The sequence below is a fragment of the Panicum virgatum genome, chromosome 5K (genome assembly GCF_016808335.1).
Source record: "Panicum virgatum strain AP13 chromosome 5K, P.virgatum_v5, whole genome shotgun sequence".
NCBI classification, from domain to species: Eukaryota; Viridiplantae; Streptophyta; class Magnoliopsida; order Poales; family Poaceae; genus Panicum; species Panicum virgatum.
Window position 1 is genome coordinate 41,834,602 of NC_053140.1, and position 20,074 is coordinate 41,854,675.

General features: G+C 44.2%; 1 protein-coding gene and 1 pseudogene across 1 annotated transcript; both read left to right on the plus strand.

Moving 5' to 3' along the window:
- The first annotated feature begins 80 nt into the window (after positions 1 to 80).
- Positions 81 to 1,827, plus strand: LOC120709944 (annotated as a pseudogene).
- Positions 1,828 to 17,813: 15,986 nt separating this feature from the next.
- LOC120709945 (GDSL esterase/lipase At1g28600-like) lies at positions 17,814 to 19,220 on the plus strand. Its single transcript, XM_039995562.1, has 3 exons — positions 17,814 to 18,063; positions 18,174 to 18,392; positions 18,571 to 19,220. The coding sequence occupies exons 1-3, from the start codon at positions 17,814 to 17,816 to the stop codon at positions 19,218 to 19,220; spliced, it is 1,119 nt and encodes a 372-aa protein (XP_039851496.1).
- The last annotated feature ends 854 nt before the right edge of the window (positions 19,221 to 20,074 follow it).

Genomic DNA, 20,074 nt, shown 5'->3' on the forward strand with positions numbered 1-20,074 from the left:
TCATTCGCATAATCTGGACTCCAAAAACAAATATTTGTCTCTATCTATTCTCAGGTACTAATTTGTTTGGTGATGAACACATGAAGGTATGCATCTCATAATTTTTGCTTTTCTTAGTTTGAAACTATACTACATACTCCTTCTATTTTCTTATCCAATCTGACACTTGTAGCTATACACTGCAATTATCCGACAGTAGTGATACTCTGATTCTATTGGAATGCTTCTCAACCAATCCAATATCTTTGCTATATGCCTATATCTACTTCCATTGTAAGTCGATGACACTACTGCTGCAACCAAGTGTTGTCTATTTTTTTTGTTAGGTTATAGCTATTGATATAAATCTCTTGTTGCTCATAGGCAATGTCTAGTAATGTAACATCCAATGAAGTACAAGAAGAAAACATTGAGGACAATGAATGTGCTACTGAGAAGATTGAAGATGATTGTGACGACCAAGTTGCAGAGGCAGACTTGGTTACCCGCTGAGCCAAAGAAGGGAATGGTTTTTTACACTATAGGTGATGCTTTTACCTTCTACAAGAGATATGCTAAAAGGAAGGGTTTCAGTACTGACAAGAAGAATATCCTGAACTAGTCATGATGAAAAGGTTACGCGATACTTTGCGCTCGCCTGCAACGGACAAGGCAAAGGTTCAGTACTCAAAATATACATTCAAGCCCAATCCTGCACATGTGTGCAAAACAGAGGAAGTGAGTCGTTGTCTCCGTGTATTCACCGTGTACATGTGTGTCAGTGTGTGTGCGTCGTCGTCTCAGCGCAAGCGCTCGGCCTGCCGCTGAGCCCGCCGAGCACACTGGAGGAGGGAACGTCCCCGTTCCCGGCCGGCGCCAGCTTCGCCATGCTGGTGGCCACGGGGCTGTCGCCGGACTACTACAGGGCCGAGTACAACTTCAGAATGCCGTCAGCCCGTCACCGTCCTGCCTGGACCTGCAGCTCCAGTCCTTCAAGAAGAAGAAGGTGCTCGCGCGGATCGCTCCGGGAGACGGTAAGCGCCTCCTCGTCCATGCTGCGTACCAAATCAACATCTGCGAAGTAAAGAAATTTCCGGTGACATTCGGCAGATGCCGCGAAGAAGGCTCCTTGGCGAGTCCCTGGTGGTGCTGGCCTGCTGGGCGAGATCGGCGGGAACGACTACAACTTCTGGTTCTCCGGGCCGCGACACGCCGGGCCAGTACATTCCGGACGTCGTCGGCCGCATCGGCGCCACCGCGCAGGAGGTGATCGGCCTCGGCGCCAGATCGTGCTCGTCGTCCCGGGGAACTTTCCGATCGGGTGCGCGCCGCAGTACCTGGGCATGTTCCGGAGCGACGCCGCCTCGGACTACGACCAGCACGGTTGCCTCGCGTGGTTCAACGACTTCTCCAGGAGGAACAACCGGCTGCTGCAGCAGCAGGAGGTCGGCCTGCTCCGGTCGCAGAACCCCAGCGCCAAGATCATCTTTGCCGACTACTTCGGCGTCGCCATTGCATGCAGGTCGTCCAGAACCCCCGGAAATACGGTAAGGCGTCGGTGTTGAACAAATCATCGTCTCCGGCGGGGCCAGATCGAGCTCTCAGTGTTGTGAATCTGCTCTCTTTTTCCTCCATGCATGTATATACGGGATGGGAGGACAGGTATCCATGCATTGCATTCTTGTAGGTTGTATCTTTCCGTCAAGGAAAAAAAAATGGACACCGAAAAATTCTTACAGGTCCTGAGAGGAACTGATAGAATCTTACAGCTCGCGGCCCATGGGCCGCCCTCATTGTACTCGCTGCCTCTCCAATAAACATAATCGGCCCATGTGCTAATCCCGAGTACGCTGCACTTCTTGTTTCCGTTTGGGACATATTTCCATCCACTGCAGGTTCCCGCCCCGATTTCCGGGTCTCGAGTGGTCAGATAATTTACCTTCCTTCCTTGGCATTAAGGCTGATGGATTTCCTTCCTTACACACGTGGTTTTCCAGTCCTCAAATTTTGCCTTCTGGGACCCCATTGCAGAGTGCTTCCTTCTCGTTGCTTGTTTATGAGCTTCTTGGAAAGCCAGAGTTTGCCCTTCCTGCTTCCATATCCATTGCCTGGGATTCAACTCTGATTGCTCCAATCACGCAGTTACCCTCTTCCGCTCCACCTTGCACGCGATCAGCTTGTTTACCGCTGCATTCTACTACACCTTCACCTTCCTCTTAACCAGCAACTCCTGCTGATACTACTACAGTAAATCCCAAATTCCCTGAGGCGGCGGAATCTCCAAGGTTGTTCATGGCGTACCACTTTGTTGATCCCACGACATTCCTCCCTCGCGGATGTAATCGAGTCCATGTGGAAGGACGCAAGCCTATGAATAGGGCAGTCCTGGGCAAAGCCAGAAGAAGCAACAGTGACTTGGCGATTGCTATCATCCATCCTTTGCCGGCACTGCAGGTATCATTTACCTCCATCAGGGAGTTGTTAAATGATTTTCTTTGTAATCATAGACAAGTGGGGTTCAGATCCATCCAACCTTGCCCCCATGGCCAAGCTTTTGTTAGGCTCAACTATTTTCATGATAGAGACATCTTGATTCAGAATAGTCCACATCAGTATGGAAACTACAACATTACTTTCAAAGCTCGCAATAAAGGTTGGAATAATAAATCTACCTCGATGACTCATGATGCTTGGCTCATGCTTTTGGGATTCAATGTGGATTACTGGGAACAAAAAGATGTTGAAAAGGCTATCTCTGATTTTGGCAAGTTGATTGCCTGGGAAGATCCTAATTACCTCTCAAGAATTATTGTAAAAGCACGGGTAGTTGATTTAACTGAAATTCCATGGTTTATTGTCTGCTCTGAGGGTGAAAATTTTGAGGAGAAATCATGGACAACACAGTGTGAAATACTACAGGCAACCCTGTTGGGGGGTGGTCCATCTGATGAAGAAGATCCCCCCAAATGGTCCTGATGATGTGCAGCCACAGTTGTTTGAGTTCTTTGGTATTAGGCAACCTGGTCATGGTCCTCATGCCAATCCTGTTGACAGTGGCAACCAAGTAGCTGATAATAATGTAGCTGTCAATGAGAATGAGCAAGAAAATAATCAAGATAATCAGCCAATGGAGGCCGAGGGATGGGGTCTATGGCCAGAACAACAGTTGGATGGGCCTGCAATTGGTCCCCAACCTGGTGAACCTTTTTTGGAAATGAATGATTTGGCACAACAGCAGGAAAATGCTTTTGATCTAAATGAACCTTTAGAAGAAGATTTGGGAGGAATTGAAGAGCTAATCCAAGCAGCAGACAACTGGAATGCACAGCAAGATCTGCAGCATCCAGAACAAATTATTGATGCAGGGATCTTTATTGAAGAGCAAAATCCTCCTGTAATTGAACAAGATTTGAATAAACAGGTAGAGGTTTTCATCCCTCAGGATCAGTTTAACCCATATGACATTAATGAAGATGATCTGATGGATCATGATTCTGATGGTGAGATACCCCAGGAAAATATTCAGTTGGGCTTTGTGGAATTACAGGAACCAATAGCAGATCCTGTTTTCTCCTCCTATTACCACAATCAGTTTAAGCCCAATGCTGAAGCTGTGAGGCTTTGGGCCAAGTTCCTTGCTCCTGACAATTCTCAGTCAAATGTCCATGTCCCACACATTTGGACTGACTTCTTCACAGCTCTTTTACTCAACCCTGCTTGCTTTATGTGGGCAAAGCAATTCCTTCATCTCAAGCTTAGAATATTCTTGCAGCTAATAAACCTGGAATTTCTTTTTCTTTGCCAAACAGTTGTCCAAGCAAAAATGTAGTACCTTGCTTATAGAACCTTCATGTTCCAGTCCTTTCATCCGCTTTAGAGGACTCTCCTGAGCAGAGTCACATGGATAATCTGAAGGAAAAAGAATTCCTCTGTGCATTCAGATAAGGGCAAAGGAAAGATGATCTTTGAAACATCTTCAGTTGAGATAAACTCACAAATGCCATCACCTGGAACCCCTGTGGAGCTCATCAAACAGAAAATCTCTCCTTCAACAGGGCCATGGTCAAAAAGTTTCCTGGATAAGGCAGAAGCAGTGAAGCAAGCTACAGTCCTTGAAGACCCAGCCAAGAGAAGAAGTAAAAGAGTGATTTTGCAAAAGAATGGTTTTAAAAATCCTAAGTGCACTTCTAAGAACTGTCTTGGCTGTACAGTCTCACCTCCTGCTCTGTCTCCATCTGTGATTAGAAATTTGGGTTCAACTTTCTACAAGATGGAAGAGGCTACTTTCACAGAAACTGCTTTATTGCAGAAATTGAAAGGGTCTCTGTTACACCCCAGGTGTCTATCGTACTAGAACATATGATAATGTGTGAAATTTATGTTTGTTTTTGTGTGAAGTTTAAATGTGCAAAATTAGGGGCATATGTGTAATTATGCAAAATTACTAGCCCCTTTTAGCAAAAAGGTTTAATTTAGAGAGTATTTTCAAATTTGTGGAGTGCTTTCTTGCAAATATGCTAGTAATCATTACTTGACAGCTTTATTGCAAATAAGTCCCAAACTTGTTGAAATTTGCAACCAAAAAGTGTTTTTCTTTAATTAAATAGAGTTCTTTTGAACTTTTGAAAATATTTCAAAATCTTTTGATCTAGTGAAAATTTGCACAACATGAAAGTTGTAGGTCTTGAAAAACTGAACAACTTTCATTTTGGACACTTTTTCATTTGAGCCCAAGATCAGTGGAAAATTTTAGTTTATAGAGGAGCCCCTGAACTTTTCTGTTTTTGCAAACTAGTCCCTGGAACTCGTCTTCAACCTCCAGCTTCACCGGAGTCTCTGCACCGCCGCCGCCGCCGCGGGTTTCCCCCGGCCACCGGCCGCCCGCACCGCCTCTAGCCTGCCACCCGGCCTCTCTAGCATCTCCTGGACCAACTTTCCCCCTCTGTTGGCCCCGCGCGAGCTTGCGACGCCGCGCCGCCATTTGCCGCCCCTGTTTCCCCACTCCGGCGAGCTCCCCGCCGCCGGATTCGCCTCCCCGAGCTGCCTCGTCGCCTCCACGCGTCGCGCACGCAGCTCCGCCGCACCCGAACCACCTCTACTTGGCCTGCGTTCCCCGCGCCACGCCATCCCCGAGCCTCTGCTCGCGCCACCTCGCCGGCCGCCGCAGAGGAGACAGCGTCGTCGCCAATTTCGCCTTTCCTCATGTTGAAATCATCCACAGGCCTCCCCTCGTGCTCATTCCTCCCTCCTTTGCCTATAAAACACCTGGCCGAGCCCCATCACCGGCCAACCCCGCCGCTCCTCTTCTTCTACTCCGGCGTCCTCCTGCCCGCCGTCGATCCGCCGCCACTGCACTTCCCTGGCCACCCTAACCCCCTAGCAAGCTTCACTGTGACCCCATAAAGCTCACCGGCCCCTCATCCCCACCAATCCCTCGCCGAAACACCTGCGCCGCCGCTCACCTTCGCCGCCACGCTCTGCGCCATCGCCGACCTGCCTCCTCCGGCCACCTTCCACCACGCCGCCGGTACCCAGAGTTTCGCCTCAACTCCCTCTACCTCTTTGGACCCTTGGCCCTCGCCGCCAGCGATCACCGTGGCCGGAATCGGCCGGCCACTCCTTGCTTCCCTTCCAAATCCGACCAAGGGCTTATTTGCAGGGTCCTTTCTGTAAAAAGCTCTTTCCCTTTTATTCTTTTTCAGTGAACTTTAACAATTCCTAGAAAAATGTAGAAAAATCAAAAAAATGCCAAACAAATTTTGTTATTTTCCTTGTAATTAGCTCTACAAGTTTGATGTTGTGGGTTTGACCTAAATCTTTTTAATTCTAAAAATAAGATTAGTTATAGCTCTTTTCTTTTATACCTTGTGTTCTAAAGTTGTGCTTTGGACCAACTTTGAACCATGTGTTCTTTGAAACATGTCAAAATTTTATAAAAAATTTTTCAAAACTATTAGTAGACTTTAACTCATGCTTTTAAAATTTTCTTCTCAATGTTTTGCTTATATCTTAAAAGATTTATTTAAAAACCTTTATGTGGTTTATTTTTCTTTAAAACAAAAACCTCTTTTTCATGTTATTTCATGGAATTCTTTATGTTTCCTTTACTCTATAAATAATTGCTCAGTAAAGTAAAACTTTTAAGTTTAATCTTAAATATTTACTTTATTGGTTTTCAACTCTTTAGTGAAGGAAAACTATACTCAAGCACTTCACTAATTTCAAATTATTGCATTACATATAGAAAAAACATCGTTAGCTGACGGAACGTACGAGCTCATCCAGGAGCCAGACGGGGATTGCTCTGAAGCTCAGACCAACATTGTTGAATTAACTGAAACTCCGAACTTCGATTCGGAAGAACTAAAGCCTATTGACTCAAACTGACACCACTAAAGGCAAGCCCCGGTGTATAATCCCAGTATTTTAAATTATGCAATTTATTTACTTGTGCATTCAAGTTATTGAAGTTGAATGAAAACCTTAGATGCATAATTCTAGGCACCTATTGATTGAACACTAGTTCTGAGTCCGAATAGCTGCTATGCTAATATGACCGGTAAAAGTCAAGTGATTGTCTGTCACTCGCGAGCTCTATAGGAATTGATTGTTTACTTTCTTTCAATCACTATAAGGACCATGGACTGATTGGGATACAAGTTTCATGGTGGAAATCCGTCTGTGTTGATAAAATTTTGCTAAGACCGCAGTGTGTGGTAGTGTTGATTAAGCATTTGAAAGTACTAGCCACATGCGGTAAATATGGTACGCGGCAAGCCTAGTAACTGATCGGCCCGGCTAATGGACATACACCCCACTCTCTTGTAGAGATAGTGTTGGTGTGTGTGTGTGTTATTAGAAAACTTTGTAAGGACCCAAATGCATAAATGCTAATAAAAGAGAGAGGGGGAGGAGAGTTCGGTCTGTCTGGAACCGACCTCACCTCATATTCCACATACTTCTACATGGTATCAGAGCCAAGGTTCGAGGAGGCGATGGTGGCGGCGACGAGTCGGCGCACGCGGTGCAGCTGAGAAGGAAGGTGCCCGCGGGGAAGACGGCCGACAGATCTGCGCAGGAGGTCGGCGGCGCGGCAGCAGGGGGTCGCGGCGCAGGGGGAGCAGTGCGGGAGCTCGTGCGGGTCGTGGTGGATCTTGAGGCGGCCGAGCGGGCTTCTCGAGGAGGCAGCGCCGGAGGAAGTGGACCAGGTGCGGCGGCGGCAGCGGCAGCGAGTGGTGAATTGGAGGTGGCACGGCCTGGGCACGGGGCCGGCGGCGGAGCGCGTGAAGAGAGAGGTGGCGCAAGGGCGGCCTGCGCGCGGAGGAGGCGCGGGAGCCGGCGGAGGCGCACGCATCGGCCGGTGGAGAGGGCGCAGCAAGGCGGAGAGGACGCGGTGGCCTGGAGGAAGGAGCGAGGAGGAGGCCGCAGGGAGGCAGGCGGCGGTGCTGTGCCCAGCGGAAGAGTCGAGAAGGAGAAGGAAGAGGATTCAGCTTGAGGTTGAGCTCCACACGCTCGAGAAGGACCAGAAGATCTTGGGCCTTGGCTGCAGCTGTAGGCAAGTGTGGAAGCACCAGAAGAGGCAACGAAGCAGAGGGACAGCTCAGGCAGCATAGAAGTGGCTGGAGCTTGTGCTGATTGAGCGGAATGGGGGAACAACAAGGCATTGAGCAAGTTCTTGGAAAGCTGGTGGAACTGCTTACAGCGAAGAAAGATGAGGCTCCATCTTCAAGCAAGGAAGTTGTATCATATATGGAACCTGTCCAGAAAATTGAGCTAATGCCAAATGACATTAAATTGGAAGGTGTCAGGAACTACTTGCCTTGGTCAAGAAGGGCAATGTTATTACTAAAGGCAAAGAGACTTGAAGGTTTTGTCACCGGAGAATCGATTGAGCCAAGAGACAAGTCGAGCAATGACTGGAAAACATGGGAGGCTATAAACTCCCTGGTGGCTGCATGGTTGTTGAGCTCTTTATCTCCTACCATAGCAGGTACCGTGGATACTATCACGAGTGCAGCTGGAATATGGGAGGCCTTGTCGAAGATGTATTCAGGAGCTGGTAATGTGATGCTATTAGCTGAGACTGAGGACAGAATTAGTACTATGAAGCAGGGGGAGCTTTCCTTGATGGATTATGTTGCAGCTTTGAAGCGGCTGTGGGCTGATGTGGATCATTTTGACCCTATTGAGTTACCGCACACTGAATGTGTAGTGTGGATAAAGAAATGGATAGAAAAAAGAAGGGTTCTTCAATTCTTGAGAGGTCTGAATCCAGATTTTGAGGCAAGGCGTGCTAGTATGTTTCATCAATCCAGTCTTCCAAGTCTTGAAGAAGCCGTAGCTGCAATGGCACAAGAAGAGACTAGACTGAAGTTGATAAAAGGTGATACTTCATCTCCACCTACTCCAGCTTTTGTGATGACAAGGACACAAGAAACTAGAACATGCTATAATTGTGGAGAGCAAGGTCATCTGAGTTGAGATTGCCCTCAACAACGAAGGCCTTATCGTGGGAGAGGAATAAGCAGTGATAGACGTGTTGTGAGGGGAAGTGGAAGCCGTGGAGGAAGGAGAGGAGGTTATAGAGCTAATGTTGCTATACCTGAGGGAGATGAAGATCAAATCACAATTTCAGCCTCAGAAATAAGAGAGTTGAGAAAGTTGAAGGAGAATAAGAATGACTCAACATCTGATGATCAAGGTGCAGTGTCAACTTCAACTGACGATTTGGACCCAGGTATAAAAAATAATAATGCTTTAATTTCCATGGAAAAATGCAATTCAAGATGGATATTAGATTCTGGGGCATCAAAACATGTCACGGGTAGGTCAAGTGAATTTGCATCATATAAGTTATATCCGAGCTCATATAGGGAAAAAATTCAAACTGCTGACGGGACATCTCAACCCATTAAAGGAGTTGGCATAGTAAAATGCACACCATCTATAACCTTATCATCAGTATTATATGTTCCTTCCTTTGGAGTCAATTTAGTTTCAATAAGCTCTTTGGTTGATCAATTGGACTGTCAAATATTTCTTGATCGTGAAAATTGTATAATTCAGGAAAGGAAGACTGGAAAAAAACTTGGAACTGGGGTTTGTCATAATGGACTCTGGTATCTTGATCGGAGAAGAACTGATGAAGCAGTATGTCTTGCACTATCTGTAGTGGCCGGTGAAGAAGAAGCAAAGGTAATGCTCCTACACTGCCGGCTGGGGCATATATCTTTTGATGTTATGAGTAAAATGTTTCCTTATGAAATGAGTAAAGTGAACAAACAGAGATTAGTCTGTGATGCATGTGAATTTGGGAAACATACTAGAACCTCCTATGTGACTTGAGGTTTACGAAGTGAAAGTCCTTTCATGCTTGTTCATTCAGATGTATGGACATCCCCTGTTGTCTCAGTGAGCGGGGTAAAATACTTTGTTTCTTTTATTGATTGTTATTCTCGTATGACCTGGTTATACCTTATGAAGCATAAAAATGAAGTGTTAGACTGCTTTAAGGATTTCTGCGCATACGTAAAGAACCAGTTTAATACTCATGTGAAGATTATCAGAAGTGATAATGGAACAGAGTATGTAAACACGGAATTTAGATCTTTTCCCTCTAAAGAAGGGATATTACATCAGACGTCATGCCCTGATACACCCCCACAGAACGGAGTAGCTGAGAGGAAGAATCGACATCTACTAGAGGTGGCTCGCTCACTTATGTATACAATGAATGTGCCTAAGTTTCTATGGAGTGAGGCAGTGATGACTGCTACTCATTTAATTAATCGTATGCCATCAAGGATACTTGGCATGAAAACTCCATGTGAATTGCTCTATGGAAAGAATGAATTCATTGTCCCACCAAAGGTTTTTGGATGTACTTGTTTTGTTAGAGATCACAGACCTTCAGTGGGAAAGTTAGACCCTCGAGCTGTTAAATGTATCTTTGTTGGGTACTCCTGTGGGCAAAAGGGGTATAGATGTTGGAATCCATCTGAACGACGGATGTTCGTGAGTTTAGATGTCAATTTTCGGGAAGCTATTCCTTTTTATGGAGAAAGATCAGATCTGAGTGATCTATTTGCTACCCTTGATACTCCTAGTGAAGATGGAGTTACTCCTGAGGGGGTGAATGAGAATGAACAAGATGATGTAGATAAGAGACAAACAAAGTATGAAGGAGTAATAAGCAGTCCAGTTCCTCAGGAAAGAAGGAAGGTAAGTGATGAATCAATTTTATCTCAAGCCCGGAATTCTAGAGGAGAAGGTATACATGACAGAGTATTCTCAAAAGTGTATACAAGACGGAAGTTCAGAGCTCAAACAAACACGGAAGACATGGCTCAATCAACTCCTGTACAAGAAAGTGGCCAGGAAGGAATTGAAGAAGCTCCAGCTCCAGAGATTGAGGTTGAGGATCTGCCATCAGATGATATGCCCATTGCGTTACGAAAGGAACCAAGAACTGGTGCAGGAGTCCCCCCTCAGAGGTATGGATTTGATCATGACATAAGCAATTATGTGTCTTATACCTCACTATCTTCTGAGTATAATGCTTTTCTGGCATCCTTACAATCTGTGACTATTCCAAAAGATTGGAGGGAAGCAAAATTGGACCCAAAATGGAAAAAGGTCATGCTTGAAGAACTAACTGCTCTAGAAAAAAATAAAACTTGGGATCTTGTGCCTTATCCATTGGGCAAGAAAATAGTTGGTTGCACATGGGTATATACAGTAAAACAAAATCTCGATGGAAAAATAGAAAGATACAAAGCTAGATTAGTTGCAAAAGGTTATAGTCAGACCTATGGAATTGACTATGATGAAACATTTGCCCCGGTTGCAAAAATGAGCACTGTAAGGACATTAATCTCTTGTGCAGCTAATTATGATTGGCCGCTATATCAGTTGGATGTTAAGAATGCCTTTTTACATGGGGATCTTCAAGAAGAAGTCTACCTGGAGATTCCACCTGGATTTGCTACTGATCAGACCAAAGGTAAAGTACTGAAACTGAAAAAATCGTTATATGGTTTAAAGCAATCACCAAGAGCTTGGTTTGATCGATTACGACGGGCTATGTGTAATATGGGATATAAACAGTGCAATAGTGATCACACTGTGTTTTATTATCATTCTGGAAGCCGTGTCACTATTCTGGCAGTGTATGTGGATGACATGATCATCACAGGGAATGATCCTTTGAATATCTCCCAACTGAAGAAGAATTTAAGCAAGGAATTAGAAGTTAAAGACCTAGGCCAACTATGGTATTTCCTGGGCATTGAGATAGCAAGATCTCCTAAGGGAATTGTCCTCTCACAGCGCAAGTATGTATTAGATCTACTACATGAGACAGGTATGCTTGGATGTCGTCCAGCCTCTAGTCCTATTGAGCAAAATCATAAAATATGTGCACAAAATGGAGATCCTGTTGACAAAGAAAGATATCAAAGGCTTGTGGGATGGTTAATTTATTTATGTCACACAAGGCCGGATATAAGTTATGCAGTAAGTATTGTGAGTAGGTATATGCATGATCCAAGGAGTGGACATTTAGATGCAGTCTATAGAATTTTGAGATATTTGAAGAGCTGTCCAGGGAAAGGACTGTGGTTCAAAAGAAATGGTCATTTAGATGTGGAGGGTTACTGTGATGCAGACTGGGCAAGTTGTCTGGATGACAGGAGATCTACCTCGGGTTACTGTGTTTTTGTTGGTGGAAATCTAGTATCATGGAGAAGCAAAAAAACAATCAGTGGTATCCCGCTCAACTGCAGAAGCAGAATTCAGAGCTATGTCGGTATGCCTTAGTGAATTGTTGTGGGAAAAGAACTTGTTATCAGAATTAAAGCTTATGAAAGGTACTCTGAAGCTTCGGTGTGATAACAAGTCAGCAATTAATATTGCTAACAATCCTGTTCAGCATGATCGAACTAAACATGTAGAGATCGACCGCTTCTTTATTAAAGAACGACTGGATGATGGGACACTCAAGCTAGTTTTTGTAACCTCTAATGAACAAGTAGCTGATTGTTTAACGAAAGGTTTAGGTGTTAAGGCATGTTTATTAGCATGTAGCAAGATGGGGATGATAGACATTCATCACCCATCTTGAGGGGGAGTGTTGGTGTGTGTGTGTTATTAGAAAACTTTGTAAGGACCCAAATGCATAAATGCTAATAAAAGAGAGAAGGGGATGAGAGTTCGGTCTGTCTGGAACCGACCTCACCTCATATTCCACAGACTTCTACAGATAGGAATTTTTTTTTAAATTTATGTTGCAACAAGTATGGCTGCAGAGAGGATCGGGCTTACTGTAGTCGGGGAGAGTGGCGCTGTCCATGAACCGGAATGACCAGCAAACGGTTGCTTGGGAGTGACTCAACAGTGCTCCAAGCGTGTGTGTGTGTTAGGTTTATCTTGCAAAGATTGAAATTTGGTTCGAACTGTTCCGCCTCTCACGGATATTGAGACTGTTTAATCTCTTTGCCACATAGAGTAAGAAGTGAAACAAAGATGATACTCAATCTTGTTGGATGCAAATAATCTCTATACCATGCTTGTATAGATAGGTGCAAATCTAGACTGGTTAATCCAACTAGAATCTGAAAGCTAAAATTTGAAATTAAGGACCTACTCTTTGATGCTTTTCAGTAAAATAAGCTCCAGAGCCTTCACAAGCCTTGCTTGCCTAGTTAAAGGGATATTATATACCTTAATCGGGTCAGCCTTGCTGAGTATTAGTATACTCAGTCTTGCTTGTGACTTTGTTTTCAGGTAACTCTTGGAATGCTAGGTGAGATTGACGTCATGTACGGGCTTTATCATGATGTCATATATCGTCGCTAGATATCGTTTTCTTTCTGCTGTTTATAAACTCTGAAGAACTTATCTACTTCAAATTTCTAAGGTACCTTGTTTGAAGTCTCAAACTTAGTTTGTAATAACATTTACTATTAAAGTTTGTGTTATAAAATTTATGGTTATTGTAATCTCTGGGCTCACCTTCGAGTGAGGTATGTTGTTTCGATCCGAAATACAGTGGTTTTATCGGGATTTTACCTGACAGACTGTCATATTACTCCGTTTGAAGTGCGTATTAGTTGTTTCTTCTACAATAGTTATGTTTAACGCACTTTAGTCGGATTAATTTTGGCGGTTCTACCACAGTCTCCACCTGGTGGCAAAATGACCTTGAAGAACAAACCAACAACAAGCAACAAAGATGAAGCAGATCCCAAGAAAGCCAAGAAGAAGCCAAAAAAGCAGTAGTCTACTTGTTTGTTTACTGTCAGCACTTTGGAAAATAAATTACTTGTGGGATTTTGGCACTTTGAATTGTAATTTAATACAGGGATTTTGTTGCGTCTTCTGGATGTGGAACTCTCTTTTGTTACTAAATTGTTTTGCCTTTTTGTTGGGAGGCTACCTTTTCTCACATTATGTGGCGGTTTTCTGGGTTTTCTCTCTTTGGATCTACCATCATGGATTATTGCTAATCCATGGAGCCTGGCTTATCTTATTGGGTATTTATGGATATTTATCATCATGTTAAAACTTGGAATATACTTTGTTGGAATATCCGTGGTATTAACTCAAATGCAAAATGGAATGCCATTCGAGATAGAATTGCAGAAGCCAATTGTGACATTGTCTGTTTACAAGAAACCAAAAAAGATGCTTGGGACCTGCAATTTATCCGACAATTCTGTCCTCCAGACTTTGATTCTTTTGAATTCCTCCCATCTCTGGGAGCTTCTGGGGGAGTGATTACTATTTGGAAATCTCGCATGTTCACTAGCCATCTTGTATTTAGTAATGAATTTGGCATTTCAGTAGAATTCTCTTCAAATCACAATGCCTCAGACTGGGTTCTAACAAATGTTTATGGTCCTTGTACTGCAACTGGTAAACTACAGTTTATTAATTGGTTGAAAAACATTTAAATGCCTGATGACATTGATTGGCTGATCCTTGGGGACTTTAACCTAATGAGAAATTCAGAGGATAGAAACAGACCTGGGGGAGATATTAATGAAATGCTTTTGTTCAATGAAGCCATCAGTGCTCTAGGGATAGTGGAATTGCCCCTTATGGGTAGGAAATTCACATGGACCAATAAACAAGCTTCTCCCCTTTTAGAACGCCTGGATTGGTTTTTCACTTCAAATTCATGGACAACTACCTATCTTGGGACTGTTGTTACCTCCATGGTAATGGAAACTTCTGATCATGTGCCCTGTCTTATTTCAGTGAAAACAGATCTTCCCAAAGGTAACACCTACAGATTTGATAACTATCTCATGGAGCATGAACACTTCTTTGAGGTAGTATAGCATGGTTGGGACCTACCTACACCTCATTCAGATGCGGCTAAAATTATTTCAAGGAAGTTTAAAAACTTAAGAAGAGTGCTTAGATCCTGGCAAAAGCATCTCTCTAGCCTCAAAGCTAATATTGCAAATGTGAAGTTAACTTTGTCTTTCCTCAGCTTGATAGAGGAATTTAGAGACCTTTCACTTGCAGAATGGAATTTCAGGAAACTCCTTGAAGACAAGTTAACATCTTTACTCCACCTGCAAAAAATCTATTGGAAGCAGAGGGGAACAATCAGATGGGTGACTGATGGTGATGCTGGAACTAAATTTTTTCATGCAAATACTACTATCAGGCACAAAAAGAAGCTAATCACCTTCCTAGAGGATCAAAATGGGGTACTTCAGTCCTCACATCAGCAAAAAGCTTCAATCATTTGGGAGGCTTACAAAGATAGATTAGGTCAGTCTGAATTCCAGGAAATGCAAATAGATCTTGATAATCTCCTTCTTGCATCTATAGACCTTGGTTGTCTGGAAGAACCTTTTACAACAGAGGAAATAGATGATATTGTCAAGAATTTACCAACAGACAAATCTCCAGGGCCAGATGGCTTCAACACGGATTTTATTAAAAAATGCTGGCCTATTATTAAACAAGATTTCTACAATCTCTGTCAGGCTTTTTTTGATGGGGAAATTTGTCTTCAGAGTATAAATGGCTCTCATATCACCCTGATTCCCAAATTTGAAGGGGCAATCAAAGCAAATGACTTTAGGCCTATCTCACTGTTGAATACTTCCATGAAACTTCTTACAAAGCTTTTGGCAAATAGACTGCAGAAGGTCATACAGGCTTTAATTCACAAAAATCAGTATGGTTTCATTCAATCCAGAACAATTCAAGATTGTGTGGCATGGGCACTTGAATACATCTTTCTCTGTCACAAATCCAGGAAAACACTTGTCATTCTAAAATTGGATTTTGAAAAAGCATTTGATAAAGTTGAACATCAAGCCATGCTGCAAATTATAAACATAAAGGATTTGGTCCCAAGTGGTTGCAATGGATGCAACTCATCTTTTCCACAGGAACATCTACAGTACTTCTAAATGGAGTCCCAGGCAAAACATTCCACTGTAGAAGAGGAGTCAGGCAGGGTGACCCACTGTCCCCACTTCTATTTGTGCTTGCAGCAGATCTTTTGCAAAGTCTGTTAAATCAGGCTAGATTAGAGGGACACCTGCAACTACCAATCAATTTAATGCATTCTCAAGACTTCCCTATACTTCAATATGCTGATGATACACTAATCATAATGGAGGGATGTGAGACTCAGTTAACCTACTTGAAAGATTTACTCCAGACTTTTTATGTCTCAACGGGTTTAAAAGTTAACTTCATCAAATACATACTTGTGCCTATAAATATGGATGAGCAGGTCACAAATTCTTTAGATCATTCTTTTGGTTGTGCAGTGAGCACTCTTCCATTTATGTATCTTGGTCTTCCCCTTGGTTTGACAAAGCCAAAAGTAATTGACTTCCTTCCAATGGTAAAAAGATGTGAAAGTAGATTGGCTTGCACCTCAGCACTCCTCTCTCAAGCTGGCAGACTGGAGGTTACAAATGCTATTTTCTCAGCCCTCCCAATGTTTACTATGTGTATGTTTCAGTTACATAAAATTGTGATCAAGCAAATCGACAAGTATAGAAAACATTGTCTATGGAGATCATCTAACATCAATGACAAGAAACCTCCAAAAGCAGCGTGGGAAATGGTCTGCCTTCCAAAAAAAGGAGGAGGTTTGGGTGTTCTCAACTTAAAAACTCAGAATGAAGCATTGCTCCTAAAAAATTTGCACAAATTCTTTAATAGGATGGACATTCCTTGGGTGCATTTGATTTGGGAAAGCTACTATAGTTCAGGTTCGCTACCATCTCAACAAAGAGCAGGGTCCTTCTGGTGGCGTGATAACCTGAAGCTTCTTGTTTCCTATAAAGGAATGGCAATGGTTAATGTTTTTGATGGTGCTAGTTGTCTCTTTTGGGAAGGTCTTTGGTGTGACAGAGTCCTCCTTCACCATATGCCTGAATTATATTCATTTGCCAGAAATACTGGAATTTCACTCAAAACTGCTATAGATGCACAAGGACCTGAATCTCTTCTTCATCTGCCACTATCAAACATTGCTTACCAACAACTTTTAGTAGTTGCCAATTGCCTCTCTGGGCTACCTGTTTCAACAGAAAATGATGTGTGGACATATATCTGGGGATCACCATTCTTTTCATCCTCCAAAGCTTATATCCATTTGACTGGTCACAGGATAATTCACCCAGCCTTTAAATGGTTGTGGAAATCAGCTTGCCAAAATAAACACAAGGTGTTTTTTTGGCTCCTACTCAAGGATAGGCTGAGCACCAGAGAGCTTCTCAGAAGAAGAAACATGTTCTTACCATCATACAACTGTGTCTGCTGCAACCAAAATGTGGAAGAAAGTTTGAAGAACCTATTCATCACTTGCCCTTTTGCACAAGATTGCTGGGCAACCATTCAGGTTTACTTTGGGAATATCTCAGAGCCACTCCAGGCTTTTGAACAAGTCAAAAACCAATTGGATTGCCCCTTCTTTATGGAAATCATAATTTTGCTCAGTTGGTGCAAGGATGCAACGTAATGACCTGATTTTTAAGGGAATCCAACCACATCCAAACAACTGTCTTGACCACTTCAAGAAAGAATTTGCCTTAGTTATTCTAAGGGCAAAAGAGAGATTTAAATCTTCAATGTCGGAATGGCTAGAAGCCTTCTTGTAATCTTTCTTATTTTTTTTCTTTCTTTCTTTGTTTCTTGAAGCTCGTTTGTAAACTCTCTCGTTTTTATTTATTTATATATAATCAATAGGGGCTTTCCCCTCCTGTTTCTTCAAAAAAAAATACTCATTTCTTATGTGTCGAAACACTGATTCAAGGTGATGAACAAAATTAATTAATTACCCGAAAAAAAACAAAATTAATTAGATTAGTCTAATTCCTTGTCCGGTCTAAACGAAAGATGTTGATCACTAATTCACTATAGATATTTACCGAAATCTGTGAAAAGCTTTTAAGCCACCACTCGAGTGAACGTAAACTTTTTCTAGTTCTTGCAGTTCGTACAGTGGAAACTGAACCTTAGCTTAGTATGTTGCCAAATATTCAGTGCCTAATTCAAGGGTAACGGTCTATGTTTTCAGTACTTCAGTTGGCAAATATTCATATGTTGCCATGCATATGTGTATACTTCCAAATTAGTTCTTCAGAGTATGGGCAGGAAATGAATGTTCCAGTAACGTTAGTCAAGACGAGCTAGCATTCAAATCGGTCCTTCAGAAAGCACTACACTGATGTTTCTTGTTAAGTTGCAGCACAAAAATGCTAGTATAAATTAAGGTGCCGAAATTAAGCTACAACCTACAAGAGAAATTGCTCTCAGCAGGGTAAGTGCTGGCGTTCGCTGTTGAGATCGAGATGGGGATCTTCAAGTGCCTGTCCGCCTGCTTGCTCGTCTCCGGCGTCCTCCTGCTCAACCTCCCCCCAGGTTTGTGCGGCTGCTACAAGCGCATCTTCAGCTTCGGCGACTCCATCATCGACACCGGCAACTTCGTCCACATGTCCGGCAACGGCTCGTCCCGGTACAAGGAGCTCCCCTACGGCATGACGTTCTTCAAGAACGCCACCGGCCGCATCTGCGACGGGCGCGTCCTCGTTGATTTCTACGGTGAGCACTGCGTCCGCATCTGCACGGATATTAGTCTAATGATCTCTTCTCCGGCCTAAACCATGCCAGATCGGGCATTCCATTTCTGTTCGCCGCCAACGAAATTTCAGCGCAAGCGTTCCAGCTGCCGATGATACCGCCGAACCTGCCGGAGCAGGACTCGGGGCGCTTCCCGAACGGCGCCAACTTCGCCGTGGCCGGCGCCACGGCGATGCCCCCGGCCTACTACCGCAGGTGGAACCACAGCGTGCCGATGCCGCACAGCCTGGGCGTCCAGATCGGCTGGTTCAAGCAAATGCTGCGACGCCTAGCTCCCGGGGACGACGACGGTAATCCACACATACCACATTCCCCTCATCCCCTGTAAGGCTGTAACAGGTGCGTGTTCTTGGTCGGTCGTCGATCGATGATGCTCATCATATGATTCATTCATTGTGCTTACAGGTGCGTGTTCTTGGTCGGTCGTCGATCGATGATGCTCATCATATGATTCATTCATTGTGCCAGGTGCTAATAAGATCAGGCAGCAGCTTCTGAACGAGTCTCTGATCGTGCTGGGCGAGATCGGTGGCAACGACTACAACTACTGGTTCTGGTACGGCGACGCCGCCAAGCCTCGCGAGCAAGCGAACCAGTTCATCCCGGACATCGTCGCGCGCATAGGCTCCTCCGTCCAGGAGCTCATCAACCTGGGGGCGACGTCGATTTTGATCCCGGGCAACTTCCCCATCGGCTGCGTGCCGTCGTACCTGAGCATGTTCCCCAGCAGCGACCCCGCGGGCTTGGACGGCCGCCGGTGCCTCCGGTGGTTCAACGACTTCTCCGCGCGCCACAACCAGGCGCTGCGCGGCGAGGTCCGCCGGCTCCAGGCGCGGAACCCCGGCGCGAAGCTCATCTACGCCGACTATTACGGCGCCGCCATGGAGTTCGTCAGGGACCCGGGCAGGTTCGGGATCGGCAACCCCCTGGTCGCGTGCTGCGGCGGCGGCGGGCCGTACCACACGGGCGCGGCGTGCGACAGGGCTGCCAAGGTCTGGGGCGACCCTAGCGGCTTCGCCAGCTGGGATGGCCTGCACATGACGGAGAAGGCGTACGAGGTCATCGCCCAGGGAGTGCTCAACGGCCCGTTCGCCGACCCGCCATTGCTGAGTTGCTAGGGGGTAATTCTTGGTGCACCTCAGGGAGAATTGTTCACCAGTGAATTCGCAGAAATAATGTCAGCCTTGTCACTCTGCTCTATGATATTTAGCCAAATCAAAACTTGTATCATTTCAAAAAACAAAAGAAGGCTGTCTCGAGAGAGGGTAACAACTTTGTTAAATACCCCCAGTGACCAAAAGCATAACATTCATAACGTCATGTTGCCTTGCCTTTATATTGTCCAAATATGTTGGCAGATGTCAGGGATACGTTGTTAGGTTCATGGTGTTTTTCAGCTCATTAAGCCAAGCCGAGGTCGACCAAGATCGTTATGAAACGAGTCGAGTTGGCTCATCAGTCACGTACCCTAGGTTCAACTCCCCTGTCCAACAGGGGGCTGCCTAGTTTACGGTTGCCCGTTAAGATGGGATCATACGGTTGATTCTCCGACAACCACTGGCAGGGTCGAACTATCTTTCGACTGTTTTTTTCTTTTCAGTAACTTTTTTTTTGTTTTTTTATAAAACTTTTTCAAAAAAAATCGAGAGAAAATTTTGGAGAAAAATAGAAAAAAATTTGATGAGAAAAGTTTGAAACAGAAAATTTTAAAAAAAATTGAAGAAAAAACTTTTGCATCCAAAATCAGAAAAAGTTGTAAAAATTTTTGAAGAAAAAAATTTTGCATCCAAAATCGGAAAAGAAAAGTTTGGGAAAAAAATTGTAGAAAACTTTTGCATCCAAAAAATAGAAAAAAGGAAAAAAAATAAAAAAAACACCGCTACCCCCGAGAGCTCGCCGCCGCCGTCGAGGGCAAGCTCCGGGGGAGGTCCTCGCCGCACCACCTTAGCCCCAGGAAGCACGTCGCCGTGCG